The sequence below is a fragment of the Nomascus leucogenys genome, chromosome 18 (assembly GCF_006542625.1).
Source record: "Nomascus leucogenys isolate Asia chromosome 18, Asia_NLE_v1, whole genome shotgun sequence".
In the NCBI taxonomy this organism is placed as follows: Eukaryota; Metazoa; Chordata; class Mammalia; order Primates; family Hylobatidae; genus Nomascus; species Nomascus leucogenys.
Genome location: NC_044398.1, coordinates 22,530,308 through 22,557,777, shown reverse-complemented (window position 1 = coordinate 22,557,777; position 27,470 = coordinate 22,530,308). Strand labels below are relative to the sequence as shown.

Below are 27,470 nucleotides of genomic sequence, written 5' to 3'. Positions count from 1 at the left end.
GAGCTGAGTTGAAAAATTGACTAGAGGGATTCAACCAGCAAACTTGAGCGGGCAGAAGAAAGAATTAGTGAACTTAAAGATACAGGTCAATTAATATTATCTAGTCTGAGGCAGAGAGGAAAAAGAATGAATAAAAGATGGACAGAGCTGAAGAGACTTATCCTTTAAAATGTTTATAGTGGTAAATTTTGTTATATGCATTTTACTGCAATTTTTTTTAAATTATAAAAGTGTAAACGATGTGATACTGGCATAAACACAGACAATGGAAGAAAATTGAGAGTCCAGAAATAAACCCACACATCTATGGTTAATTGAATTTCAACAAGCATGTAAGACAGTGGTAAAAGGTCATACCATTTCAACTAATGGTATAAGGTTCACTAGATATTCACATACAAAAGAATGAAGGTGAACCCCTTACTTCACATTATATACAAAATTTAACTCAAAACGGATCAATAACCTAAAAAAAAAGAGCAAATGCTATAAAACCCTTAGTAGAAAAGTAGGGGTAAATCTTCGTGACCTTGGATTGGTAATGAAATATTAAACATAACATCAAAAGCACAAATAATAAAATAGGTAAATTGGACTTCAATATTTAAAACTTTTCTGCCTCATAGGACATTATCAAGAGTGAAGAGGCAACACACAGAATAAGAGAAAATATTTGCAGATATATCTATGATAAGGATCTAATATCCAGAATATATAAAGAACTTAGATTAGAACTCAACAGCCAAATGAGAAATAACAAATTCAAAAATGAGCAAAGGATTTGGATAGACATTTCTCCAAAGAAGATATACAGATGGTCAAAAAGCACATGAAAAGATGCTGAACATCATTAGGTATTAGGGGAATGTAAATCATAATCACAGTGAGATACCATGTCATATCCATGAGGATGGTTATAATTTTTTAAAGAAGAAGAGGAAGAAGTATTGGTGAGGATGTGGAGAATGTGGAATCCTCTTACATTGCTTATGGGAGTGTAAATGGTGCTGTAATCCCAGTACTTTGGGAGGCTGAGGTGGAAGGATTGCTTAAAGCCCAGGAGGTCAAGGATGCAGCCCAGATCCATGATTGCGCCACTACATTTCATCCTGTGCGACAGAGCAACCTCCTCCTGTCTTAAACAAAAAACCAGCTGGGCATGGTGGTTCATGCCGGTAACTCCAGCACTCTGGAGGCTGAGGCACGCAGATCACTTAACTCCAGGAGTTCAAGACCAACGTGGGCAACATGACAAAACCCCATCTCTACAAAAAATACAAAAATTAGCCGAGCATGGTAACATGTACCTGTAGTCCCAGCTACTGGGGAGGCTGAGATAGGAGGATCACCTGAGCTGAGCCCCAGAGGTCAAGGCTGCAGTGATCCAAGATCATATCACTGCACTCCAGCCTGGGTGTCAGAGTGAGACACTGTCTCAAAACAAAACAAAACAAAACAAAACAAAAACCAAAAACATAGAGCTGCCATATGACCCAGCAATTCCTCTCCTTAGTACATACCAAAAGAATTGACAACACGTACTCAAACAGATACTCATACATGAATAACCAAAAGGTGGAAATAACCTAAATGTCTTTGAGCATATGAATAGATAAACAAACTGTGGTATATACATACAGTGGGGTTTGGATCATAATCTCAAAAGATCAAAATTCCTTACCTTGTTATCTTTATTTGGAGTTAAGTATGGCTTAAGGAGCTGTGAATGGGGGCCAGGCGTGGTGGCTCACGCCTGTAATCCCAGCACTTTGGGAGGCCAAGGTGGGCAGATCATGAGATTAGGAGATCGAGACCATCCTGGCAAATATGGTGAAACCCCATCTCTACTAAAATACAAAAAATTAGCCAGACGTGGTGGTGAGCACCTGTAATCCAGCTACTTGGGAGGCTGAGGCAGGGGAATCACTTGAACCTGGGAGGCAGAGATTGCAGTGAGCAGAGATTGTGCCACTGCACTCCAGCCTGGCGACAAAATGAGACTCCGTCTCAAAAAAAAAAAAAAAAGAAAAAAAGAAAAAAGAAAGGAGCTGTGAATGGATGCCAGATTGATAAGGGATGAACTTGTGGACTTAATTTTAGGTATCAGTAATTTTAAATGTCAACTTGACTAGATTAAGGAATACCTAGAAACCTGGTAAAGCATTATTTTGGGTGTTAGGGTGAGGAGATTAGTGTGTGAATCTGAGTGGATTTAGATGGGGACGGTCTGCCCTCAATGTTGGTGGGCACCACCCAATCAGCTAGGGATCTGGAGACAACAAATGGGTCTCTCTGAGAGCTGAGGCAGACTTTTCTGCTGCTGCTTTGGATATCAGAAATTCGACTTCAGGAAAGTGTATTATCACATTATTGATTGTGTGTAAGCATTGTGCGTTTATGTAAAAACATTGAAACTTCCTCAATAAATGAAGAAATGCCCTTTTTTGTACTTCTGCATTTGTGAGAGATAAAATTTCTCAAGATCTCAGCTCTTTGGGCAACTATGTATGCAATAATGATCCATTGTGGTTTTTAATTGATCTCATGAAAAAACTTAGGTTTGTTCTCAGGGTATTTCAGATGACTGCCGTTACAACTGGGGCACATATAATTCCTAACTATAGTGATAGGTGTTTATACATTTCCCCTTTGAGCCATTTCTTTATGAACATGGTTCTTCTGCTCAAAGTGTTCTGTCACATTTTTATGTTTCTCAAATCTCCTTTAAAAATGTAAGCAAATATTTTTAAAGAATTTTTATGTTTTCCAAAATTAGGATTTTAGACTTTAGGGATTTTGATCTTTGGGGATTTCAACATTCGGGAATGGTGTTCGGTGTATATTTTGGGGGGATTATGATCAGCATCCCATATAGTGGAATATCATTTGGCAATAAAAAGGAATTAAATATTGATTCATGCTACAACATGGTGAACCTAAAAAACATTATGTTCAGTGAAAGAAGGCAAACCTAAAAGGCCCACGTACTGTGTGGTTAAATGGTTAAAATGGTGAATTTATCACAATCAAAACCAATAAACCTCTACAGGAAAAAATAAAGAAGGACAAAGAAAGGCTGTTCCCTATTAATGGAGACTAAAGAGACATGATAATAAATGCAGTTTATGATTGTGGATTACATCCTTGATCAGGGTGAAAATAGCTATAAAGGAAATTATTGGGACAGTTTGCTAAATTTGAAAATGGACTGGATTTGGCTGGTCACAGTGGCTTACATCTGTAATCCCAGCACTTTGGGAGGCCAAGGTGGGTAGATTACCTGAGGCCAGGAGTTCAAGACAAGCCTGGCCAACATGACAAAACCCGTCTCTACTAAAAATACAAAAATTAGATGGGCGTGGTGGTGTGCATCTGTAATCTCAGCTACTTAGGAGGCTGAGGCTTGAACCCAGGAGGCAGAGGTTGCAGTGAGCTGAGATCACGCCACTGCATTCCAGCCTGGGTGACAGAGCGAGACTCCATCTCAAAAAAAAAAAAAGGACTGAATTAGATAATAGTATGTGTATCGATACTAAATTTCCTGGTTTTATTAAACATATACTGTACTATAAATTATGTATCAGAATTACATTTTGGGGATTTTAGGCTTTAGAAATTTTGATCTTTGGGGATTTCAACGTTTGGGATTATGGCATTTTGGATTGTAAACATTAGAGAATGTCTTTGTTCCTGGGAAATCTATGCTGAGGTACTTAAGTATAAAGTGGCATGATGTCTCCAATTTACTTTCAAAGTGGCATGTTGAAAAAATACAAGGCAAATTGTGTAATATGTAAACTGTTGGTGAATTGGTAAAAAATATATAATAGTACTTTATACTAATCTTTCAACTTTTCTGTGAGTTTAAAGTTATATCAAACTCAAATTTTGTTACCAACAAAATTAGATTTGTCCTTATGTTACCTTCTCAGCATCAGCATGGCCTGGATGATTTTTAGAAAAATAATGTTAAGTTTGCTTCTTTGGCTTAGCTTCCTCATTTCACTCTATCCTTAAACTTTTGTCTGTTTCTCAACCTGTGGCTTCCACTATGTTATTTATTTTAATTATAGCAATTTCCCCATAAGCTTATTACATCATTATTATTAAGTATTGGCTTCTATATACATTTATTGTCATGGCTGGTAATGGTCAGCCTTTGGGGACCTATTCTCATTTTGTGTATTTTTTCCTGTTCACATACTTTACCTTTGCAGTATCTTGGGTAACGTAAAAAATGCAACTATTTTTTTCTTTTATTTTGAGAAATTTAAATATTAACTTCCTAGTGGAGGGCTTTGCTGTTCCAATTCTCATCCGGTAGCTTTTCTGGTCTGAAATTTCTGTTCAGTCTCTTGGTAGAAGATCAAGTGTGGTATGAGATCTAACCTTAATAACATACTGGACTATACTCATTTTTGTTGTCAACTCAAAGAAGTAATCTCTAAATGCCATCAAGCAGGACTATGCCTCTTGTCAGCCGCAAAAGAAGTCAGCAAAGTTCTCCTAAGTAGAAGCGCCATCAAAACCTAGTACTGTGTTATTGGTATTCACCTGTGGACTTTAATCTGTCCATAGCTACTGTTTCTTATGACCAAGTAAATATCTAGTGGAGGCTATTTTGAATGAGTTTATTGAGAAGATCAAACAAACTGACTTCACAATGATTCGTGTGGTACTTGTATTTTCTGTTGGTTAACCAGTTTTCTTTCCTTTGTGGTTTATGATGGGATCTCCACTAGACAGAGGTAACCCATTGGATAGTTGTGTAACTGGATGCTGGTGTGATGGTGCTTGTTGTAGTTTTCATGATACTCCTCTTGAAGTTATGCCTGCAATGCTTTCTCTTACTTTATGCTTGCATGACATTATTACTTTGATTGTGCTTTATTGGTTTGGGTTTTTAAAATCTATTTTTTTATACTCAGAATAATTCCTTAAATATTTTTGGTGGTCTAGAACTTGTGGAAATTAGTTTCAAGTCTAACTTTTTGGTGGATCCTTTTCAGTTTTTGAAAATATGTTCAATATCACAACTAAGTTTATGCTTTGGCTAAGAATTCAGAAAACGGAGTAAGTTTTTTTAAACACCCAGGAAGAGAACCACTTGCCAGGCAGACAGTTACCAAAGCTGAGAACTAACTTTCTTTGTGAGATTTATAGATTAAAGAAAAGAAATATATATTTAGAGTAAAAACTAAGTTGTAGGAGACAGTTTCATCAAATAGCTGACATTTAGGAGCCTCCATTAAACTAACAGTAGATATGATTAAATTGTGCCGAAAGTGTGTATGACTGATTTGGCATTATATTTCATAGATGCTATTCACTCTGCATATTGTTCTGTATTCTGAAGCTAAGATTCTTGGGGTTATAAAGTAAAATTAGTTTTTCAGAAATTAGTTTTCTGAGCATTTGTATAGGCCTTGGAAATAGTTGCTCACTTCTTTCTTTCTAATCACTATCAGTCTAGTTTTTCTTGGACAAAACTGGTTTCCTTTTAGTTTTTTCATGTGTTTGTTTATTTGTTTACTACCACTTATACCTCTGTAGAAGAAGGTGGATTGTTTTTCAAACTAAGAAACAAAACCTGTTCTGAAGTGGGCCTGTATATGTGCAATGACAGAGGGTTCTAACAATGAAATTATTTTCTAATGTTCATATTGAACTAGTGTTGAAATGAAAACATAATTTTTGCCTTGAAATTTTCATCATCTTGAAAACTGTAAAGGATCCATCGATTTTGAATGGCCATGAGAGAAACGCTTATGATAAATAGCATAAAACTGTCAGATAAATGGTGATTCATCTCTTACTATTTATATTCTAATTCACTTATATATTTTTGTCTTTTGGTGGGACCCATACATTTTATAGAAAATTTCCCAGGAACGAGAAAAATTTGCTGATGAAGGCAGTATATTTTACACCCTTGGAGAATGTGGGCTCATATCCTTTTCAGACTACATTTTCCTCACAACTGTTCTTTCCAGTAAGTATAAACGTTTTCTTTTTCCATTTGTAGAGCGGATACAGGACTATAAACATAATTGTTTATATGTTTATAAAACAAGACATATTCGTAGAGTTAATGAATTATAATGAATTATAAGTTACATAAAATTTCGTTTGTTTTTAATTTACTATAACTTGTGTATAGAACCACCTGAGAGAGGCAGAAAAAAGAGAAAACTAAAGTATCAAAGTAAAGTTGAAAACAAAACAAAACGCCCAGGCACAGTGGCTCACACTTGTAATTCCAGAACTTCGGGAGGTCAAGGTGGGCAGATCACTTGAACTTGGGAGTTCAAGACCAGCCTGGGCAATGTGGTGAAACCCCATCTCTACAAAAGCATACGTGTAATCCTAGCTATTCAGGAGGCTGAAGTGGGAGGATAGCCTGAACCTGGGAGGCAGAGGTTGCAGTGAGCTGAGATGAGGCCACCACACTCCAGCCTGGGCAACAGAGTGGCACCCTGTCTCAAAAACAACAGCTGCAAAAAAACTAAGAAGTGACATCTACCTTTAACTGTCTGTCACTCTATATTCTGTCAAGGTGAGTCATGCATTGCCTACTACTACATCCTTCATTAACTTACTGCTTCTCCAATAAAACATATTTTGATCTATCATTTCCTCCACTAAAGAAGAAAATTGGCTTGGTTGACCTAATTGAGTTGAATATTTGTTTTTTAACCTTGGAGGAGTACTTCTGAAGACACAAAACTCAATTTTGACTCACTTAGAGCATTGAGGAGTTTCTGATTTTTTAAAACTATCAATAGCTTTGTTGATTAGTGTGCTACTCTAAGTGATTTTAAATTTTATTACTTTTTGGTGTGACTTTTTTTAACCATTCAGAAAAACTAAACAAAATGTTATGTTCATAGCTCTCCATATGTAGTCTATTAAAATCTACCTAAGGTGAACCAGAGTTCAGATTTGTATGTTTGAAATAAGTGATTTCCAATTTTTTTTTTTTTGGTCTGGGACATATCAAACAAAAATAACCCTCTCTTTTTCACCTTCTCCAAGCCAGCCATCTGTAAACATAAAGCTACCAGAAGATAGTTTTTAATAAGTGGCATATACATGTCCTGCCATGACTGTGACCACTTTCATTCTTATTCCTCTGTGTAAGTGTGTAAGGATTGACAAGGAAATTTTATATATATATATATATATATATATGCCTTGCCACAGCTGACTTTGGGGCACCAAAGTGTCTAAATAAATTCATACGGTGGAGCAGTACCCTGGCAATGAAAACACACATTGATTTGTTATGAAAATCCAAAATAACTCCAGCAACATACAACTTAAGATCATAATGTGCTTTTAAAAGCATCTCTAGTTCAGATCCTAGCCCAACCATTTCTTAGCTTGTGATTTGGGGGAAGACAATAGATTTGTTCTTCTGTTGTGTCTGTAAAATGAAGAGGGCAGTAATATCAAACCCAAATTATTTATTTGAGAATGATGACATTATGAATATAAAGTAGCTATTAATAGTTTAGTGCCTAATATTTAGTGGAAATCTGTCTTGGTTTTTATTTTTTTATTCCATCACAACATGTTACTTTGTGTCTGATTTTTAAAGATCCATAAACCTTATCTTTTTAAAAAAAATGACCCAAATTGGTGGGAATTTTTAAAACATTTTTGTGACTTTGGACGGAATTTATTATACAGCAAATAGGCGTGATGTAGCAGAAAGACTATGGCATTAAATGAAGAGAACTGCATTGGTATATAATGTATACTTGTAAGTAGTTCTAGCAAATGTTTGTTGAGCTGAAATAAGCTTTGAACGTGTATCCACTGCTTAGTCCTGTTACCTTCATATCTTTCCAAATGTCAGAAGGAACACAGAACAGAACCTTCAGAGTATCTGGTACATCGCGTAGCTCCCTTAACCACTTAAAAGCATGTTTTTAAAAAGTCACAATGACCCCTGGGTTCTAGAAACCCCTCCAAGTAGCTCTGACATTCCCAGCACATTTACTTTATGGTGCTCAATTCCTAGTTTGAATGTGGTGAGTGATTTACAATAAAGTGCTTACTTTGTAAGTTACTTTCTATATTTGTCAGGAATGAAGAAAATAGAATCAGGGTATGATTTTAAGACTCTCTTTATCACTATTTTTTTTTTTTTTGCTTGTTTTTTGTTTTTATAATTTCAGCTTTTATTTTAGATTCAGAGAGTACATATGCAAGTTTGTTACATGATGTTGGGTGATGCTGACGTTTGGGTATGAATGATTTCATTCCCAGATGGTGAGCATAGTACCCAATAGGTAGGTTTTCAGCCCTTGTCTCCCTCCCCCTCTACCCTCTGTAGTAGTCCCTAGTGTCAGTTGTTCCCATCTTTATGTCCACATGTACCCAGTGTTTAGCTCCCACTTATAAATGAGAGCGTGCAGTATTTGGTTTTCTGTTCTTGTGTTAATTCACTTAGGATTATGGCCTCTGGCTACATCTATGTTGCTGCAAAGGACATTATTTCATTCTTGTTCATGACTGTGTAGTATTCCATAGTGTTGTGTACCACATTTTCTCTATCCAGTCCACCACTGATGGGCACCTAGGTTGATTCCGTGTCTTTGCTATTATGAATAAATCTGCGATGAACATACCAGTGCATGTGTCTTTTTGGTAGAACGATTTATTTTCCTTTAGGTATGTATCCAGTAATGGGATTACTGGGTCGAATGGTAGTTCTTTTTGTAGTTCTTTGAGAAATAGCCAAACTGGTTTCCACAGTGGCTGAACTAATTTACGTTCCCACCAACAGTGTATAAGGATTACCTTTTCTCTGCAGCCTCGTCAGCATCTCTTTTGTGTTTTTAATAATAGCCATTCTGGGCTGGGCATGGTAGCTCATGCCTATAATTCCAGCATTTTGGGAGGCCAACGCGGGCAAATCACTTGAGGTCAGGAGTTCAAGATCAGCCTGGCCAACATGGTGAAACCCCATCTCTAATAAAAAAAAAATACAAAAATTAGCCAGGTGTGGTGGTGGGTGCCTGTAATCCCAGCTACTCAGGAGGCTAAGGCAGGAGAATCACTTAAACCTGGGAGGTGGAGGTTGCAGTGAGCTGAGATCACACTCCACTGCACTCCAGCCTGGGAGACAGTGCAAAACTCCATCTCAAAAAAAAAATAATAATAATAATGATAGCCATTCTGACTGATGTGAGATGGCATCTCATTGTAGCTTTGATTTGCATTTCTCTGATGATTAGTGATATTGAGCATTTTTTCATGTTTGTTGGCTGCTTATGTGTCTTCTTTTGGGAAAGATCTGTCCACGTCCTTTGCCCACTTTTAATGGGGTTATTTGTTTTTTTGCTTGTTGAGTTATTTAAGCTCCTTATAGATTCTGGATGTTAGACCATTGTCAGATGCATAGTTTGTGAATATTTTCCCCCATTCTGTAGTTTGTCTGTTTACTTTGTTGATGGTTTCTTTTGCTATGCGGAGACTCTTTAGTTTAATTAGGTCTCACTTGTCAATTTTTGCCTTTGTTGAAATTGCTTTTGGGGAATAACTCATAAATTTCACCCCAAAGTTGATGTCTAGAATGGTATTTCCTAGGTTTTCTTCTAGGATTTTTATAGTTTGAGGTCCTACATTTCAATCTTTAATCCATCTTGAGTTAATTTTTATATATGGTGCAAGGTAGGGGTCCAGTTTCATTCTTCTGCATATGGCTAGCTAGTTATCTCTGCACCATTTATTAAATAGGGAGTCCTTTCTCCATTGTTTATTTTTGTCAGCTTAGTTGAAAATCAGATGGTTGTAAGTGTACAGCTTTATTTCCGGGTTTTCTATTCTATTTCATTGGTCTATGTGTCTGTTTTTGTACTAGGACCATGCTGTTTTGGTTACTGTAGCTTTATAGTATAGTTTGTAATGTGATACCTCTGGGTTACCTCTTTTGCTTAGGATTGCTTTGGCTATTCAGGCTCTTTTTTGATTCCATATGAACTTTAGAATAGTTTTTTTCTGATTTTGTGAAAAATGACATTGGTAATTTATTAGGAATAGCATTGAATCTGTAGATTCCTTTGGGCAGTATGGTCATTTTAACAATATTAATTCTGCCAACCCATGGGTATGGCATGTTTTTCCATTTGGTTGTATCATTTCTGATTTCTTTCAGCAGTATTTTGTAGTCCTCCTTGTAGAGATCTTTCACCTTCTTGGTCATGTATATTCCTAGGGTGTGTGTGTGTGTGTGTGTGTGTGTGTATGTGTCTATTGTAAATGGAATTGAGTTCTTGATTTGGCTCTCAGCTTGAAAGTTATTGGTGTGTAAAAATGCTACTGATTTTTGTACATTGATTTTGTATCCTGAAAGTTTAGTAAAGTCATTTTTCAGGTCTAGGAGCCTTTTGGCAGAGTATTTTGGGTTTTCTAGGTATAGAATCGTATTGTCAGCGAAGAGATAATGTGGCTTCTTATTTTCCTATTTGGATGCCTTTTATTTTTTTCTCTTGCCTGATATTACCACTGGTTTTAAACGTTTGATTATAACATGCCTTTAGGATTTCTCACTCTTAGCACTGTTGATCTTTTGGGCAGATAATTCATTATTGTGAGGGCTGTCCAGTTCACTTTAGGATATTTAGCAACATTCCTGACCTCTATTTGCTAGATGCCAGCAGCACAGCCTACACCCTCCCCCAGCTATGACAAGCAAAACTGTCTCCACATATTGCTAAATGTCGTCTATGTGCCAGGGGTGGGGAAGAATCATCCCTGTCTGAGAACCACTCGTTTATTTTTGGCACATGTTCTTTTTAATTATGATGTGCCTTGATGCAGTTTTCTTCATGTTTCTTGTCTTTGGGTTCATTGAGCTTTTTAGACCTGTGCCTTTATATGTTTCTTCAAATACTTTTTCTATGATCTCCCTTCCTCTCCCTCTGAGACTCCAGTGACATATTTTCCTCAAATCAACCCTATAATGTTTATACTATTGTTACTTTCATTTTACAAATGAGGAAATTGAGGCATACAGAGGGTTAAAGAACCTGTCCCTAGACCCACAGTGAGTAAGGAGACAGTTTAGGATTTGAACCCAGGCCAACCCCGGCATCTGGGCTCCTGTTACTTGACATTACTGCTGTGGTCACATATTCAGCAGTGTTAAGCTATAACTTTAGTGCTGCTTCTTTCTCTAAGGCTGAACTATGGAAAGGCTGGTCATAAACTCTCCTATAGATAATGGGCAGTTCAAGCATCCTTACAATCTGAGTTTTGCACACTGCATTGTCTACTTTATCTATTATAACAAGATGGGGAGAAATATGAGAAATGACACTGAGATCAGTTCTTTCCCATGTTCAGATTGCCGCTAGGATGACAGGAAATGAGGCACTCAGTGAATCTCCTTTCTTGTGGGTAACAAGGGATCATTACAGTTTAAATACACTAAATGGTTCCCAAGTCATCTGTGAGAGGGCACCCAATACCCTAAGGAAAATCTTTGCCAGGGAGTGGCTTGGGAATAGGGAAAGTACATTAGCATATGCATTCATCTGTTACTCTGGTGGATAGCAGGGCCACAGAAAACCAGCTAGAACAGTGCGAAGGGCTTCAGCCAGATGCTGTGGGACCGCCATATTTCTGAGGAGCTGTTTTCATTCAAAGTTAACAGACTCAGGCTGGGCACGGTGGCTCACGCCTGTAATCTCAGCACTTTGGGAGGCTGAGGTGGGCGGATCATTTGAGGTCAGGAGTTCGAGACCAGCCTGGCCAACATGGCGAAACCCCATCTCCACTAAAAAAATACAAAAATTAGCTGGGCATGGTTATACATACCTGTAGTCCCAGCTACTCAGGAGGCTGAGGTAGGAAAATTGCTTAAACCTGGGAAGCAGAGGTTGCAGTGAGCTGAGGTTGTGCCACTGCACTCCAGCCTGGGGGATAGAGCGAGACTGACTCAAAAAAAAAAAAAAAAAACAAAAAAAAAACAAAAAACAACAACAACAACAAAACAAAGTTAATGAACTCATAGGTGTTCAAGAAATCACCATCATTTTGAAGAATATGAACACTGTGCCCTAATGGATTGAACTTGAATCCTCAAAGTAGCTTATGAATTACTATGTGGTCTAAAATAAAAGTCAACAACTACATATAGGAAATCATCTGGGTTTTTTTCTCGACTTAAAAATAAAATTAAGAAAGCTGTTTTTCTTAAGAAAGCATGTTATGCAATATAATTTTTTCCATTAGAGTTAATTCTTCTTATTTAAACTTTTGGAAGTTTGGTTTTTCTAAATAAGAGTTTCTAGGACACGTATCCAGAATAACAATCAATCTGGCAGAAATATCTTGTGCTTACAATGAGCAGTGGCATGAATTTCTTACTCTTCTCTGTACGTGATTCGGGTAATGGGCCTTCCTTGGCCAACCTACACGTTTAAACACCTTTTATTCCATTTCACTCATACAACACACCTCTCCTAAACCTCTTTCTTTATTTTTTCTCCTTGGCACATATCACTATTTAACATTCCATATAATTTATATTTCATACTGTTATTGTCCATTTTCCAATCTAGAATATAAGCTGCATGACTGATTATAAATTTGTAATGATATTCACTACAGACATATCTATATTAAGCATGGTGGCAAGGTAACAGAGCAAGAATATAACATATGTTGTTTTTTTCATTTTATTAAAAAAAAAAAAACTTTAGCAAACTTAAGACTCTACTTTGCTGTTGATATCCTTATAGCTATTGATGTCTTCAGTCTGTACCCAGTACCAGTGAAATGAGGAAAATATGTATTCTAATTAATCTATTCCCAAACAAGCTTGGTTTCTTATAATTCAGAATTCACATATTTGTATCCCCTTTTTACTCCTAACTCATACATTCTATTGCTTTAAACCCTATCTGTCTAATCAGCTTTGATGAATTAACTTGAAGAATTTTCAGCATGAGCCATAGCATCCATATTAAATAGAACATTAAGTATTTACTAGATAACTACTCATTAATAAAATGAATTCAGATTCATTCTAGGCAACATGAAGAGACGGTTAATAATTATTATTAAATAATTTCCAAGGACTGCTGATTCTTAAAGTAAGTTAATAAGAATTGAGTGGGAATAAACAAGCATGGTTATAAGTAGCTTACTTCTCTGCACTAACCAACTGGAACATTAGCTGATGGTCTTAAATTTTATACACAGAAGTCAGAGATTTTTCTGCATAACTAGATATAGAGAAGGATTATCAGAATTTCTTTGGAATGCTAAATATTATTTATTGACTTGGATCATTCTTACTAATGCTAGGATTCACTAGGTAATGGTAATATAACTTAGAATTTGGCCCTTGGCCATTGACAATTATGAAATATTTTTGTGTGTTCTTTGTCTTCATATATGTTCGATCTAAAGTTATTAACCCTGTGGGCTAATAACATGAAAACAATTCTAGATAGCTTGATGGGGAGGCAATAATAAAACATTTATAATTGGGCACAGTGGCTCATGCTTGTAATCCCAGCACTTTGGGAGGCCGAGGCAGGAAGTTCACTTGAGGTCAGGAGTTGGAGACCAGCCTGGCCAACATGGTGAAACCTTGTCGCTACTAAAAATACAAAAATTACCTGGGTATGGTGGTGAGTGCCTATAATCCCAGCTATTTGGGAGCTGAGAAACAAGAATCGCTTGAACCCGGGAGGCAGAGGTTAGTGATCCGGCAGTGAGCTGAGATCACGGCACTGCACCCCAGCCTGGGCAACAAAGCAAGACTCTGTCTCAAAAAAAAAAAAAAAATGTATATGTATTTACTAGTATATACATATATATATATGTATATACTAGTATATACATATATATGTATATGTATATAATAGTATATCATTAAGCAACTTCCTTACTGTTTACTATTAATCTTTGAAAAGCTCCCAGAAAAATCAAAGCAAAAATGTTTGGTACCCAGGGCTTTAAAGTTTGGAGGCAGACTTAATGAAAATCTGGCATAATTCATTGTATTCTCATTTTGATTATCTCTTTAGATTTCAGAGAATCAGTGGAGAAACTGAAATTAAGTGTTTTCACAGTAGCCAGATTTGATTTACTGAAAATTAAGCTACATCCTCATTATGATGCATCTTTCTCACAAATATACAAGCCTTTTGAGATATTACAATAGCATTCAAGTGAAGTTGTATAATATCTTATTTCTCTTGCCATGCTGAAGTCAAGAGCAGATCACAAAGTCTCTTGAAGTCAAGAGCAGATCACAAAGCAGATCAGTGCCATTCCATCTAATGAAAATGTTATAAAAGTTTTCGATAAAAATAAGTTTTTCAGGTCGAGTGATTTATTGAAAAATATGGGCAAGGCCTAACAGCTGAGATGTATCAACAGGTATAAAGCAGTTACACATCCTTCTTACTGGGACATCAGAGTTGGGGAAGTTACACAGAAAATTTGGTTTAGCTATTATCTTCATAATTTCTATGTCTGGAAATTATCTGCCATTGCTAAATTGATGTTATGAAGAATAAGATTAAGAAGGTGAAAGGCTAATCTTTTTCAGTGTTATTTAAGCCTATGAGAGGTGCTTAGAATTTCTGAAATACTCATTTGCATATTGTAAGGCCAAAAGTATCGCAATGTGTTATTTACCAATAACTTCCTTCTCTGGCATAACCTGTTTCTGTGGTTAATTCATTGGTTTTTTGATAATGCAGCTTCTGTCAAAACATTAAAATAATGCTTTGAAATATATCAAGTTATTTATAGATGATGTTGAATTCATTCAAGCAAGAAAGAAGTGGCAATTGTGTTTAATCTCTCAAATCTGCTTGTGACTATTCTAGAATGTTTAAATATTTTTTAATCTGAAAAAGGAAATTTATCCTTTGGGAATAATTGCTTGTGATTTGTTCAAGGCTAAGCAGAGAACAGAGAGGGCAAAGAAGCAAATTTATAAGAAAAATAAGATCTAAATGTATTTTGACTGTATCTTGAGGGAGATTTTATAATTTTTTACCCTTGAAGTTCTCCTAATTAGCCTTTCATACTTGTATTTTATTTGAATCAGTCCAACCTAATTGTTTTAAAAATAACAATAATGTAATAAAATTCTAATATTCATTAAAATGTTGTGGAAATATAGTTACAGACACGTGATTTCTGGAGCCCTACCCTTTTAATACAAATAGTCAAGATGGGGCTACGCTCTAAAAAGAAAGGAGTATGGAACGAGGTGGTCAGGAGTATGCTATATGGGCTGATACTGCCACCAGAATTATGTCTGCATAAATTTCGTCCTCTCTTGAATAGCATATGTCGCCCTGTAAAGCTTTCTGTGATTTTTCCATGGAATCAATTCCTTGTGGTATCTGAGGATCAAATGGGAGATACAGAAGAGGGGAGGTTTGCCCTTGGTTCTCCTTCTCTGCTCCTTAGGCTCTCAGAAAGGAAAGCCTAACAGGAAAGCAGGGAGTAAATCCCAAGCCTTCTTTCTTTCTTTTTTGATACAGAGTCTTATTCTGTCACCGAGGCTGGAGTGCAATGGCGCTATCTCAGGTCACTGCAACCTCCGCCTCCCGGGTTCAGCCATTCTCCTTCCTCAGCCTCCCGAGTAGCTGGGACTACAGGCACACGTCACCACACCTGGCTAATTTTTGTACTTTTAGTAGAGACAGGGTTTCACCATGTTGGCCAGGCTGGTCCCGATCTCCTGACCTCAGGTGATCCGCCCACCTCGGCCTCCCAAAGTGCTGGGATTACAGGTGTGAGCCACTGTGCCCGGCCCAAGCTTCCTTCTTTCTTAGGCCTCATTTATCAGTGGGAGAAGGTAGATGGAGCAGGAAAAGTAAAACTTCAAAACAGGCTGAATTTTCTGCCTTCTAGAAACTGACCTAACATGTAAAAGTATTCCTTCTTCTCATCTGACTTGTCCAATCAAAATTATCCTTCTCCTAGGATATCTCAACTAGGATTTTATTTTTTGTCATAATTTAAAAGCAATGTTCACATTAAATCATGAATGAATGATGGTGTCCCATAACAGCTACAGAAATATTTACATGAAAGTCCTTGTTAATTCAAAAGAATCTCTAAGTAAGAAGAAAACTTAGGCAGTGGATAAGACATCACTAAATAATATCTTGAAGTGGGAACTATGTTATATGGCTTTGTATTTCCAGCATTATTGTATTTAGCTAGTAGTAATTCTAAAAATATTTGAATGAAAGCATATTTGAAATGTGGCTTCTCTGAGTTCCTTCTAGGTAGAAAGGAGACCCAGGTACCCATCTATCACTATACCATTGATTACAGTGTGAAGTGGACCTCAGTGGGCCTTTCTGCCATAGTCTCCCCTCATTACCCTAGAGCAAACTGTGGAGACTTGCCCTCATCCCAGTTCCTTAGAACTCTTCTCACTTATCCTATCTTCCTCAGCCTCAGCTCTGTCCTGTTTTTCTTCTACTGATGGTTGGGATGGCTCTGAAGAAATTTAGCCCTCAATAATTGATGATATTTAAAGATGATGTTTGCTTCTGGTCTGTGAGCCCCACATTTTCACATTGTCTGCCTCTTAGAAGCGAGACCGGAATCAAATGTATTGGTCCATCTGTATAGCTGGACCTTTCATTTTAAACCCTCAGCTTAATAGTGTTTGATTATGCTTACGTCTTATCATGGTGTTGCTTACCTGCTCCTGGAACAACTTATAAAGATGCTTATTTGGGCTGGGCGTGGTGGCTCACTCCTGTAATCCCAGCACTTTGAGAGGCCAGAGCAGGTGGATCACTTGAACCCAAGAGATCGAGACCAGGCTTGGGAACATAGTGAAACTCTGTCTCTATTAAAAATACAAAAATTAGGCCAGGCACGGTGGCTCACGCCTTAATCCCAGCACTTTGGGAGGTCAAGGTGGGTGGATCACCTGAGGTCAAGAGTTTGAGGCCAGCCTGGCTAACATGGTGAAACCCAATCTCTACAAAAATTAGCTGGGCAGTCAGGCACGGTGGCCCACGCCTATAATCCCAGCACTTTGGGAGGCCAAGGCAGGCGGATCACTTGAGGTCAGGAGTTCAAGACCAGCCTGGCCAATGTAATGAAACCCCATCTCTACTAAAAATACAAAAATTAGCCAGGTGTGGTGGCACGTGCCTGTAATCCCAGCTATTCAGGAGGCTGAGGCAGGAGAATCGCTTGAACCCAGGAGGTGGAGGTTGCAGTGAGCCAAGACTGTGCCATTGCACTCCAGTCTGGGTGTCAGAACAAGACTCTGTCTCGAAAAAAAAAAAAAAAAAAAAAAGGAATTAGCCAGGCGTGGTGGCACTTGCTTATATAATCCCAGCTGCTCAGGAGGCCGAGGCAGAATAATTGCTTGAACCTGGGAGGTGGCAATTGCAGTGAACCGAGATTGTGCCACTGCACTCCAGCCTAGGCGACAGAGCAAAACTCCAATTCAAAATAAATACGTAAATAAATAAATAAGCCTGGAGTGTTGGTGTGTGCCTGTGGTTCCAGCTAATTGCGAGGCTGAGGTGGGAGGATCGCTTGAGCCCAGGAGACAGAGGTTGCAGTGAGCTGAGATCACACCACTGCACTCTAGCCTGGGTGACAGAGGAGGACCTTGTCTCAAAAAAAAGAAAAAAAATTCCAAATGATGACTTACTATGAATACCATAATTTGCCATAATTTTGTATTGCTCCAAGCATCCTCAGCGTCCTGCCTAGCATTTTTAAATGTCTTAAGGGACTAGTTATTCTCTATGTATGTACACATGATAAAAGCTGGAAAATTAGACTATCTAAATTTTTCTGTTTGAACACTAAATTGAAAACAGTTTTTGGGTGAATGCCAAACTTAGTCACATGTAAATAGCGTCCTTCAAATTAGCATAGGTTAAGTAATAAAAATCTAATTTCTTTATTACAGTAGCTAGTTGTCTTTTTTTTTTTTGAGACAGAGTTTCACCCTTGTTGCCCAGGCTGGAGTACAATGATACAATCTTGGCTCACTGCAACCTCTGCCTCCCAGGTTCAAGTGATTCTCCTGCCTCAGCTTCCAAGTAGCTGAAATTACAGGCACCTGCCACCACGCTCAGCTAATTTTTGTACTTTTAGTAGAGACCAGGTTTCACCATGTTGGCCATGCTAGTCTTGAACTCCTGTCTTCAGGTGATCCACCCACCTTGGGCTCCCAAAGTGCTGGGATTACAGGCGTGAGCCACTGCACCCAGCCTAAAGTAGCTAGTTCTAAGCATCTATGCAATAAATTGCATCTTGGCATAAGCCGTCACTTTGGCTATTATTGAGAACATGGTATGAAATAAAAAACCACATAAAATGAAATGAAATTCAAGCAGATTTTTTTTTTTTTTTTTTTTTTAGATCTCTGAAGTTAGGGATGGGGGTCTATTATGCAGACATATGTAATATGGGCATAAGATAGTAACATGAATTTGAAGAAAATATATTCCTAAAGTAGAAAAGCACTGGCTTGCCTTCTAGAATCTCTCACCCAGGAACTCTTGGGAAATCCAAGCTTTTTGACATCGCTGATATTGAATAATCTTTCTATAACACAACTGTCAAATAACAGTGTAAGGAAAACCAGTTTAAATAAAAGACTATTTCCGGCAGCTCCCTGAAAGTCATCTAATAACTGAGGCTGAGATAAAGCTCATAGGCTATATACTGTGAACTAGAAACATCAGCTATTTCTTTTCTTTAGATGTGAAATTATACATGGTTTTGTTTTTTTTGTTTGTTTGTTTTTTTAGAATCAAGGCTGAAGTGTATTTTCTGGAAAAAATGTAAATGAAAGAAAAACAGTTGTTAGAAGGAATAAATGCCTGTACAGCTGAAGCTTTGCTGGAGGAATTCAAGAAAAGTCTCACAATCTTCTTATGAAATTTTAAAACCCTTTTGTTGTTGTTGTTCTTTTTTTTTTTAATTTTATTTTTGGGTTCTTAACATGTAGTATTTCATATTATTTAGGAAAACTTGCCAATTGCCATTAAATAGATCACACTGATAACGAATAAAGAGCTCTTTTTAGCCATTGCAGAGATAATATGTAATGATAATAAGCTCATAGTAACCATCCTATGTAATTTCATTGTCTTAGGATTTTCAAACACTAGCAAGACTGAGTTCCATATGAATTTTAAGTCTGTTTGGAGAATATACATTTCTAAGTGTTTTTTCTTTATGTTCAGGATTTACTCGAGTAGAAACATGGGTCACCTGACTAGATTGTCCCTAGAAGTCTGCCAGAAACGGCAACTTAACTGCCTGCCTCCTATTTTAATGGAGACTGACTACCCTTTGAGTGTCTGTGGACCAGAAGATCCCAGGGCATGGGCTTGTCTAAGAGCTATGTGAAATGCTAGCATTCTGGCTCTATCTTATGTCTTAGGCAGCTTTACCCCCAGGTCGGCCCTAAGGTTAAATTGTCCTAGAGTTGTGCACATTCCCCAAAACTGTATGAAGTAAAGTCTTTCCTAAGCTTAGACCACTCCCAGAGGTCTAAAGAACTCCAAGAAACGCAAATAAAGATTAGGATTGATTACCTCTTTGAAGAGGCAATTTTCCTCCTCTCATTTCACTACCAAATTCATAGTGTTCCCAAAACCATTTGTATGCCAGGATTAACTATTGGAATTGGCCCTTAAATTTAATTAACTATATAGTATTGGTGAGAGCATAAATTATTGGCAAAACCTTTTCAGAGTCTTGATGGTGTTTACCAGACACTTTCAAATTTTGGTCCAGCAATTCCTTTTCTACATGTTTAGGCTAATAAAATAATCACATGTATAATGATGTTGATGGTCAAAAAATAAACTAGAAAGAACTCAGGCCAGGCATGGTGACTCACACCTGTAATCCTAGCACTTCGGAGACCAAAGCGGGCAGAACGCTCGAGCCCAGTAGTTCCATCAAGACCAGCCTGGGCAACATGGCGAAACCTTGTCTCTACAAAAAATACGCAAATTAGTCAGGCGTGGTGGTGGGCACCCGTAGTCCTAGCTACTCAGGAGGCTGAGGTGGGACAATCACCTGAGCCCAGCAGGTCAAGGCTTTGATAAGCTGTGATTGTGCTACTGCACTCCATCCTGGGTGACAGAGTGATACCCTGTTTCAATAAAATAATAATAAAGTAAAATAATTAGAAAATAAATACACACATAAAAATAAACTAGAAAGAACTCAAATATCAAACAATGGCTAAACCAGTTAAAATAAATCTATGCAATGACATTTTATATAGTTCTTAATATAATGTATGTAATGCAGAGATTTATTAGCATAGAAAAATATTCATAATGATGATTCAAAACATACCTATTATTCTGTTTTGGAAAGTGGGGGAAAAAGTGTCTGTGTGTGTGTGAGTGTATACACATGTACATGCATACATATACATCTTATTATTTTTTGAAATGGAGTTTTGCTAATTACTGCTATTTCACAATACTAGTTAAGGATGTTTGGGGGGTGGGTAAGCAGGCTGGAGTACAATGGCAAAATTTTGGCTCACTGCCACCTCCACCTCCTGGGTTCAAGTCATTCTCCTGCCTCAGCCTCCCGAGTATCTGGGATTACAGGCACGCACCACCATGCCCGGCTAATTTTTGTATTTTTAGTAGAGATGGGGTTTCACCATGTTGGCCAGACTGGTCTCAAACTCCTGACCTCAAGTGATCCGCCCACCTCGGCCTCCCAAAGTGTTGGGATTACAGGTGTGAGCCACCACACCTGGCCCATATACATTTTATTTTATTTTATTTTATTTTACTTTTATTTTATTTTATTCTTTTTTTTTTTTTTTTTTTTGAGACGGAGTCTCGCTCTGTCACCCAGGCTGGAGTGCAGTGGCACAATCTCGGCTCACTGCAAGCTCTGCCTCCCGGGTTCATGCCATTCTCCTGCCTCAGCCTCTGGAGGAGCTGGGACTACAGGCGCCCACCACCACACCCGGCTAATTTTTTTTTGTATTTTTAGTAGAGACGGGGTTTCACCGTGGTCTCGATCTCCTGACCTCGGGATCCGCCCGCCTCAGCCTCCCAAAGTGCTGGGATTACAAGCGTGAGCCACCGCGCCCGGCCTTTATTCTATTTTTATTTTATTTATTTTGAGACAGAGTCTTGCTCTGTCACCCAGGCTGGAGTGCAGTGGTGTGATCTCTGCTCACTGAAGCCTCTGCCTCCCAGGTTCAAGCAATTCTCCTGCCTCAGCCTCCCGAATAGCTGGGATTACAGGCATATGCCACCACACCCAGCTAATTTTTGTATTTTTATTAGAGACAGGGTTTCACCATGTTGGTCAGGCTGGTCTCGAACTCCTAACCTCAGGTGATCCATCCTCCTCAACCTCTCAACGTGCTGGGATTACAGGCAGGAGCCACCGTGCCCAGCCCATATACATTTTAAAAATAATCTTATTAATTGTATTTCCAATCTGTCAGCAAAATTGTCAATTCTACCATGAAGTAATCCAGAACCCCACCATTTTTCACTACACTCACTACTACTACCCATGTCTAAGACATTCTCATATCTCTCTTGGATTATTTCCGTACCCTCCTGATTGGTTACCGCTTTTTCCCCCTTGCTTTTCTAGTCTACTTGCAATACAGCAGAGAGAATGATCTTGTTAAATTTAAATAAGATCATTCCACTGCCCAAAAATCCCCCAAAGACTTCCAGTCTGTCTCAGAGTAAAGCCAAAGTCTTTATTTGCAGTGGCCTACAAGGACCCATCTGTTAGTCTAACCACCATTCCTTTTAAGAAAAATCATATACTGGCGGACACTAGAATTTACTATGCTGTTTTCTTTTTTCACTTAAACACAGTGAAAAGAATAGCTACTCTAATTACTGCTAATTCACAATACTAGTTAAGGATGTTTGGAGGGGGGTAAGCATAGTTTATTAAGCCTCTCTAATGGTTTTTTAAACTTTTATATCTTTTTTTAACACCTCATAAAGTTAATTATTTTTTAGTGTTTGCAAAGCCTATCTTTTAGTCACGCCTGTGTTTATGGTACTGTAGAATTCCAAAAGTTCATTTTACTAGTATCTCAGTACGCAGAAATTTAAAAAAAAGGAAAGAATATTAGATTCTTACAATGAAGAAACATAGTAATTTAGAGTTACACTTGAATGTATGTATGTACCTAGAGTACCTCCATGGGCTAAATACTTTGAATGGCTAATCTGTTATATAGGACCAGATTAGTTACATTAACTCTCGAACTCCTGGCCTCAAGTCATCCACCTGCGTCAGCATCCCAAAGTGCTGGAATTACAGGTGTGAGCGACTGCACCTGACCCAAGTTACATTAACTCTCTAAGGCCCCTAGACAATTACATAATTAATGTTAGTCTTTCTGTGCTCACTTGTCTGTCACAGAGTTGCTTTTAAGCTGGGTGAATATGAATCCATGGGAGAGAGGATTTTGAGTGCCTCCTTTTAAGAAAAGCAATGGTCCCAAGTTCAGATATATGAAGCAGGTAAATTCAAGGGTAATTATTTTTCCACAGACGGAGTCACTGCAATGTTTTCTTAAATATTTTCTTTCCAACTCTAGGCTATGTGTAAAGTAATATTAATATTTAACTGTATTTGATTCTAATGAAAAGAAATTGGCTTACAGACTTAGGAGAATAACAAATTATCTATTGGGGCTTATTGTAAAATAAGTGAATCATCCAACTTGTCTCAGCACCCAGAGACGAAACTGTTTAAAGCATTGAGCATTGTTTTATCTTGACCACATTGGTCTCACAGACAGGGTCATCGGTCTTCTTGTTCTATGGTAAATTGATCAGGAAATCCTCCTTTGGCCTTTTATGGGACTGTCCCGGTTCATAATTCTGTTTGGTGTTTGGCTCCTTAGGCTTTCCATTGGTGGAACATCAGTGAAAAACACAGGCTTCCTTTGGGGTCTTTCCACTAATAGGAGGAAGCCCTCAGATCTGGACGAAGACAAATTGAGGGGAAAAAACGGGTCCTTGGTGAAATGTCAAAGGAGATTAAACTCGCTGCCTCCTAGGCAATTCTTCATCTAACAAAATTACTTGTTCCCGTTTGTTGTGCAAAGGGCACACGGACACACATACCATTGGTATTGTGTAGTGTAAACACAATCTAAAATAAGGTCTAGAGGGGAACTCACAGGCAGAAAAGCAGCAAAATTGCCCAACCCCCATCCTCTTGCCATTGTGCAGGAGAGTGTGCTTAGTTGGGTCAGACAAGCTAGAACACGTCATGGAAAGGACCCCCATAACTCTCTCTGTAATTACAAGGACAGGAGGCAGGAAACATCCAGGAGTCTATGGAACAAAGGGTACTTTGTGGGTGACAATGTGGTCTTGTTAGAAAAAGGGACCCTCCAAAGCTCCACAGGTGGTATCAGCCTCTTCCATTGAGCTAATTCAGATCTACAGTGCGAACTTTTTGCTGAGATACTAAAGATACATCTGTATTTATCTGTTCTCACTCTTCCTTACAGATATTTTTCTTAGCATTATGCTCTACTTGACATCAAAATCATGTGTCTAAAGGGAAAGTTTTGGAATAAAACTGATTTGTTTTTCCCTTAGTTCTTTCACCTACATCTTGTTCAGCAAGTAATAAATATGTGCATACATACATATACATACATACATATACATATATATAGAGAGAGCTGCTACAGTCCAATGGAGGGGAGGAGGCATATAAAATAATGATTGATAGATTTTAAAAGTGCATCTTAAGTCCTGTGTGTAAATGAGCATTGTCCTCCTCATAGTAATTTCTTCCTTTCCCACTATTTGGTCCCTCCCTGCAAACACAAGGCATTTAGTCAAGGACTTAAAGGCAGCTTTACATACTAAAAAATACCAACATTCTTCAACTTCCAAAACTGTCTGAACCAATCATTGGTTTCATGTGGTGTTTTTTGTTTCCAAGAAATTTCGGAAAGATGACTTCCCAGTTGTATTTATGTACACCATATCTCCCAGATGTGGCTTAAACTTCTCAGTGATTTATCTTCCTATTCTTCAAGCTCATCATTCAAGTATATCTTTTGTGTTGATTGTGGTCATGGCAGTAATCATTTAATTTAACAAGTCCTGGCTTTTTTCTATTGTTGAGGATTTCACATTTAATTCTGATTATTAGAAAAACATACAGGGTGGAGACCAAATGAAAAATGTACCTGAAAGCAGAACTAAAAATGAGGGGTGGACTGATGGGTCTTAAATATAAAAATGAGTTTTATATTCAAGAGACTTAAGTTTGCAAAGTTGTAAACTATCTAGCCTTATTGTACCCTTTTGTAGCAAAAAATATCCCTTTTTAGTTAATTCAGCCTGTTATGTATGTGTTTCATCCTGACAGCCATTCATCAGGGCTCTGGATCCATACCACCGGTGTTCATATCCCAGCTCTACCATTTATTGGTCATGTAAATAAACCTCAATTTCCTCATCTGTAGTATTACTACAACTATCTACCTTATAGAGTTGTTATGAGGATTAAATGGATTAAGATATATAAGTTACTTCCTTTCTCTTTTTTTTATTTTTGTGTATGTGTGTGTGTGTGTGTGTATGTGTGTGTGTGATAGAGTCTTGCTCTGTCACCCAGGCTAGAGTGGTGCAGTGGTACCATCTCAGCTTACTGCAACCTCTGCCTCCCAGGTTTAAGTGATTCTCGTGCCTCAGCCTCCCAAGTAGCTGGGATTACAGGCATGTGCCACTATACTCAGCTAATTTTTTATCTTTTAGTAGAGATGGGGTCGGGGTTTTGCTATGTTGGCCACGCTGGTCTTGAACGCCTAACCTCAAGTGATCCACCCGCCTTGGCTTCCCAAAGTGCTGGGATTACAGGCATGAGCCACAGTGCCCGGCCTTGTAAGTTACCTCTAAGTAACAGTGCCTGACCCACATGGTGAGCCCTAAGTAATTGTTAGTTATTATTTTTAAATTAATGTAATATTTCTAAGAACCCTAAATGATTATTGCATGAGGAGAATAGATCTTTTTATCTGGTATAGTCTTGGGCTTGAACCCATTTCAAATCCTAATTCCTCCATACTTTCTCAATAACTCCAGACTTACCTTGATCTTGCCTCAAAAAACATTTTATTTTGTCAATAGAAACTATAGGCCAAGAGGGAAGAGGAGTAATTAGGAAGATGCTGGTGCAGCTTATCGAGTATTTTAGTTTCCCAGTTTAAAATCTGTTACATCTCCCTTGACTGGAGCAGTGGGGAAAAAAAAAATCTGTTACATATGCATTTTATAACTGAACCTGTTACTGCTATTAGCAATTCTGGAAGCTTTGGTTCATTTTCTTGGATTTTTTAGCAAGACATTTATAGTATCTGCAAATAATGATAATATAATATTTTTCTCTTTCTAACATGTATACTTCATTATATGTTGCTTTGGCTAGAACTTTCAATATAGTAGCAGTAGTAATGACCATACTGACTTTGTGGATTGTGTTAAAATAAATGTGTCTGGCATTTTTCAGTTAAGCATATGGTAAATCTTAGTTTCAGATAAATATTCTTTGCCATATTACAGAAGTACTTTTTCAAAAAGTGCTCTTAAACTTTTTAATAAAAAGATATACAAGTAGGAACTTATATATATTCAATTTTTTAAAAATTTTTTTTCTTTTTTTTTTTTTGAGATGGAGTTTTACTCTTGTTGCCCAGGCTGGAGTGCAATGGCGCAATCTCAGCTCACTGCAACCTCTGCCTCCTGGGTTCAAGCCATTCTACTGTCTCAGCCTCCCGAGTAGCTGGGATTACAGGCATGTGCCACCACGCCTGGCTAATTTTGTATTTTTAGTAGAGATGGGGTTTCTCCGTGTTGGTCAGGCTGGTCTCGAACTCCTGACTTCATGTGATCCACCTGCCTTGGCCTCCCAAAGTGCTGGAATTACAGGTGTCAGCCACCACATCCAGCCTTTTTTACATTATTAACTGAAGAAAAATGGATGCCCTTTACAGGTTTTTTTTAAGATTAAGAAACAGAAAGAAGTCAGAAGGAGTAGATCAGGACTGTAAGGTGGATGTCTAATGACTTCCCATTGAAACTCTCACAAAGTTGCCCTTGTTTGTTGAGGAATAAGCAGGACATTGTTGTGGTAGAGAAGAACTCTGGTGAAGCTTTCCAAAAGGGTATTTTTCTGCTAAAGCTTTGGCTTTCTCAAAACATTCTTATAAGGAGATATTATCATTCTCCTTCAGAAGAGATAACATCTCCTTTGGCCCTTCAGAAAGTCAGCAAGCAAAATGCCTTGAGCATCCCAAAAACTCCTGCCATGACCTTTGCTCTTGACTGACCCACTGGTCTTCGGCTTGACCACTTCCATCTCTTGGTAGCCATTGCTTTGTGCTTTGTCGTCAGGACACACTGGTAAAGCCATGTTTCATCTGTGGTTACAGTTATTTGAAGAAATGCTTTACGAACTTGATCCTGCTTGTTTAAAACTTCCATTGAAACTCTGCTCTTGTCTGTAGCTGATCTGGTTGCAACGGTTTGGCACTCATCAAATGGAAAGTTGGTCAACTTTAATTTTTCTGTCAGAATTGTATATGCTAAACCAATTGAGATGTCTGTGGTGTTGGCTGTTGTTTGTGCTGTTAATCATCATTCCTCTTCAGTCAGTGCACAAACAAGATGAATCTTTTCCTTGCAAATTGATACGGATGGTCTGCCACTGTGGGCTTCATCTTCAACATCGTTCCGTCCCTTCCTAAAACAAGTTTTCCCTTTGTAAACTGCTGATTTCCTTGGGGCATTGTCCCCATAAACTTTTCATAAAGCATCAATGATTTCACCCAAGCTTCACCATAAATTTGATGTTTGTTCTTGCTTCAATTTTAGCAGAATTTATATTGCTCTGATAGGGGCTTTTTTCTAACTGATGTCTTCCCCTTCTTAGTGCTTCAAATTAGATCCTATTCAGACATGTTACAAGTTAGTATGAGTTTATTTTGGTGCAAATTTTTTTTTAAATCCGTGCATAGGTTTTTCATAATATGCATTTTCCATAAACCTTTTGAAGACCCTTTGTGCACGTGTGTATGTGTATATTAAAAATTAGGCTGTGCTCAGTGGCTCATGCCTGTAATCCCAGCACTTTGGGAGGCCGAGGCGGGAAGATCACTGAGATCAAGAGTTTGAGACCAGCCTGGTCAATATGGCAAAACCCCATCTCTATTAAAAATACAAAAATTAGCCAGATGTGGTGGCTCACGCCTGCAATCTCGGCTACTTGAGAGGCTGACTCAGGAGAATCTATTGAACCCAGGAGGCAGAAGTTTCAGTGAGCCATGACTGCACCACTGCACTCCAGCCTGGGTGACAGAATAAGACTCTGTCTCAAAACAAAACAAAACAAAAAAACAAATTGAACTGTGGTCAGTATTTATAAACTCTCCATGGTCT

The 27,470-nt window shown here is 38.0% G+C and overlaps 1 protein-coding gene across 5 annotated transcripts in view; it reads left to right on the top strand.

Moving 5' to 3' along the window:
* Nucleotides 1-27,470, top strand: part of MICU1 (mitochondrial calcium uptake 1) — a 267,394-nt gene that overhangs the window by 117,139 nt on the left and 122,785 nt on the right. For 3 of the 5 annotated variants that reach the window (XM_003271233.2, XM_030797817.1, XM_030797818.1), the window contains 2 exons: nt 4,743-4,748; nt 5,878-5,992. In XM_003271233.2, the coding sequence (XP_003271281.1) occupies nt 4,743-4,748; nt 5,878-5,992 (121 nt within the window). The remainder of the gene's footprint in view (nt 1-4,742; nt 4,749-5,877; nt 5,993-27,470) is intronic. The other 2 variants (XM_003271232.2, XM_030797820.1) reach the window with 1 other exon arrangement.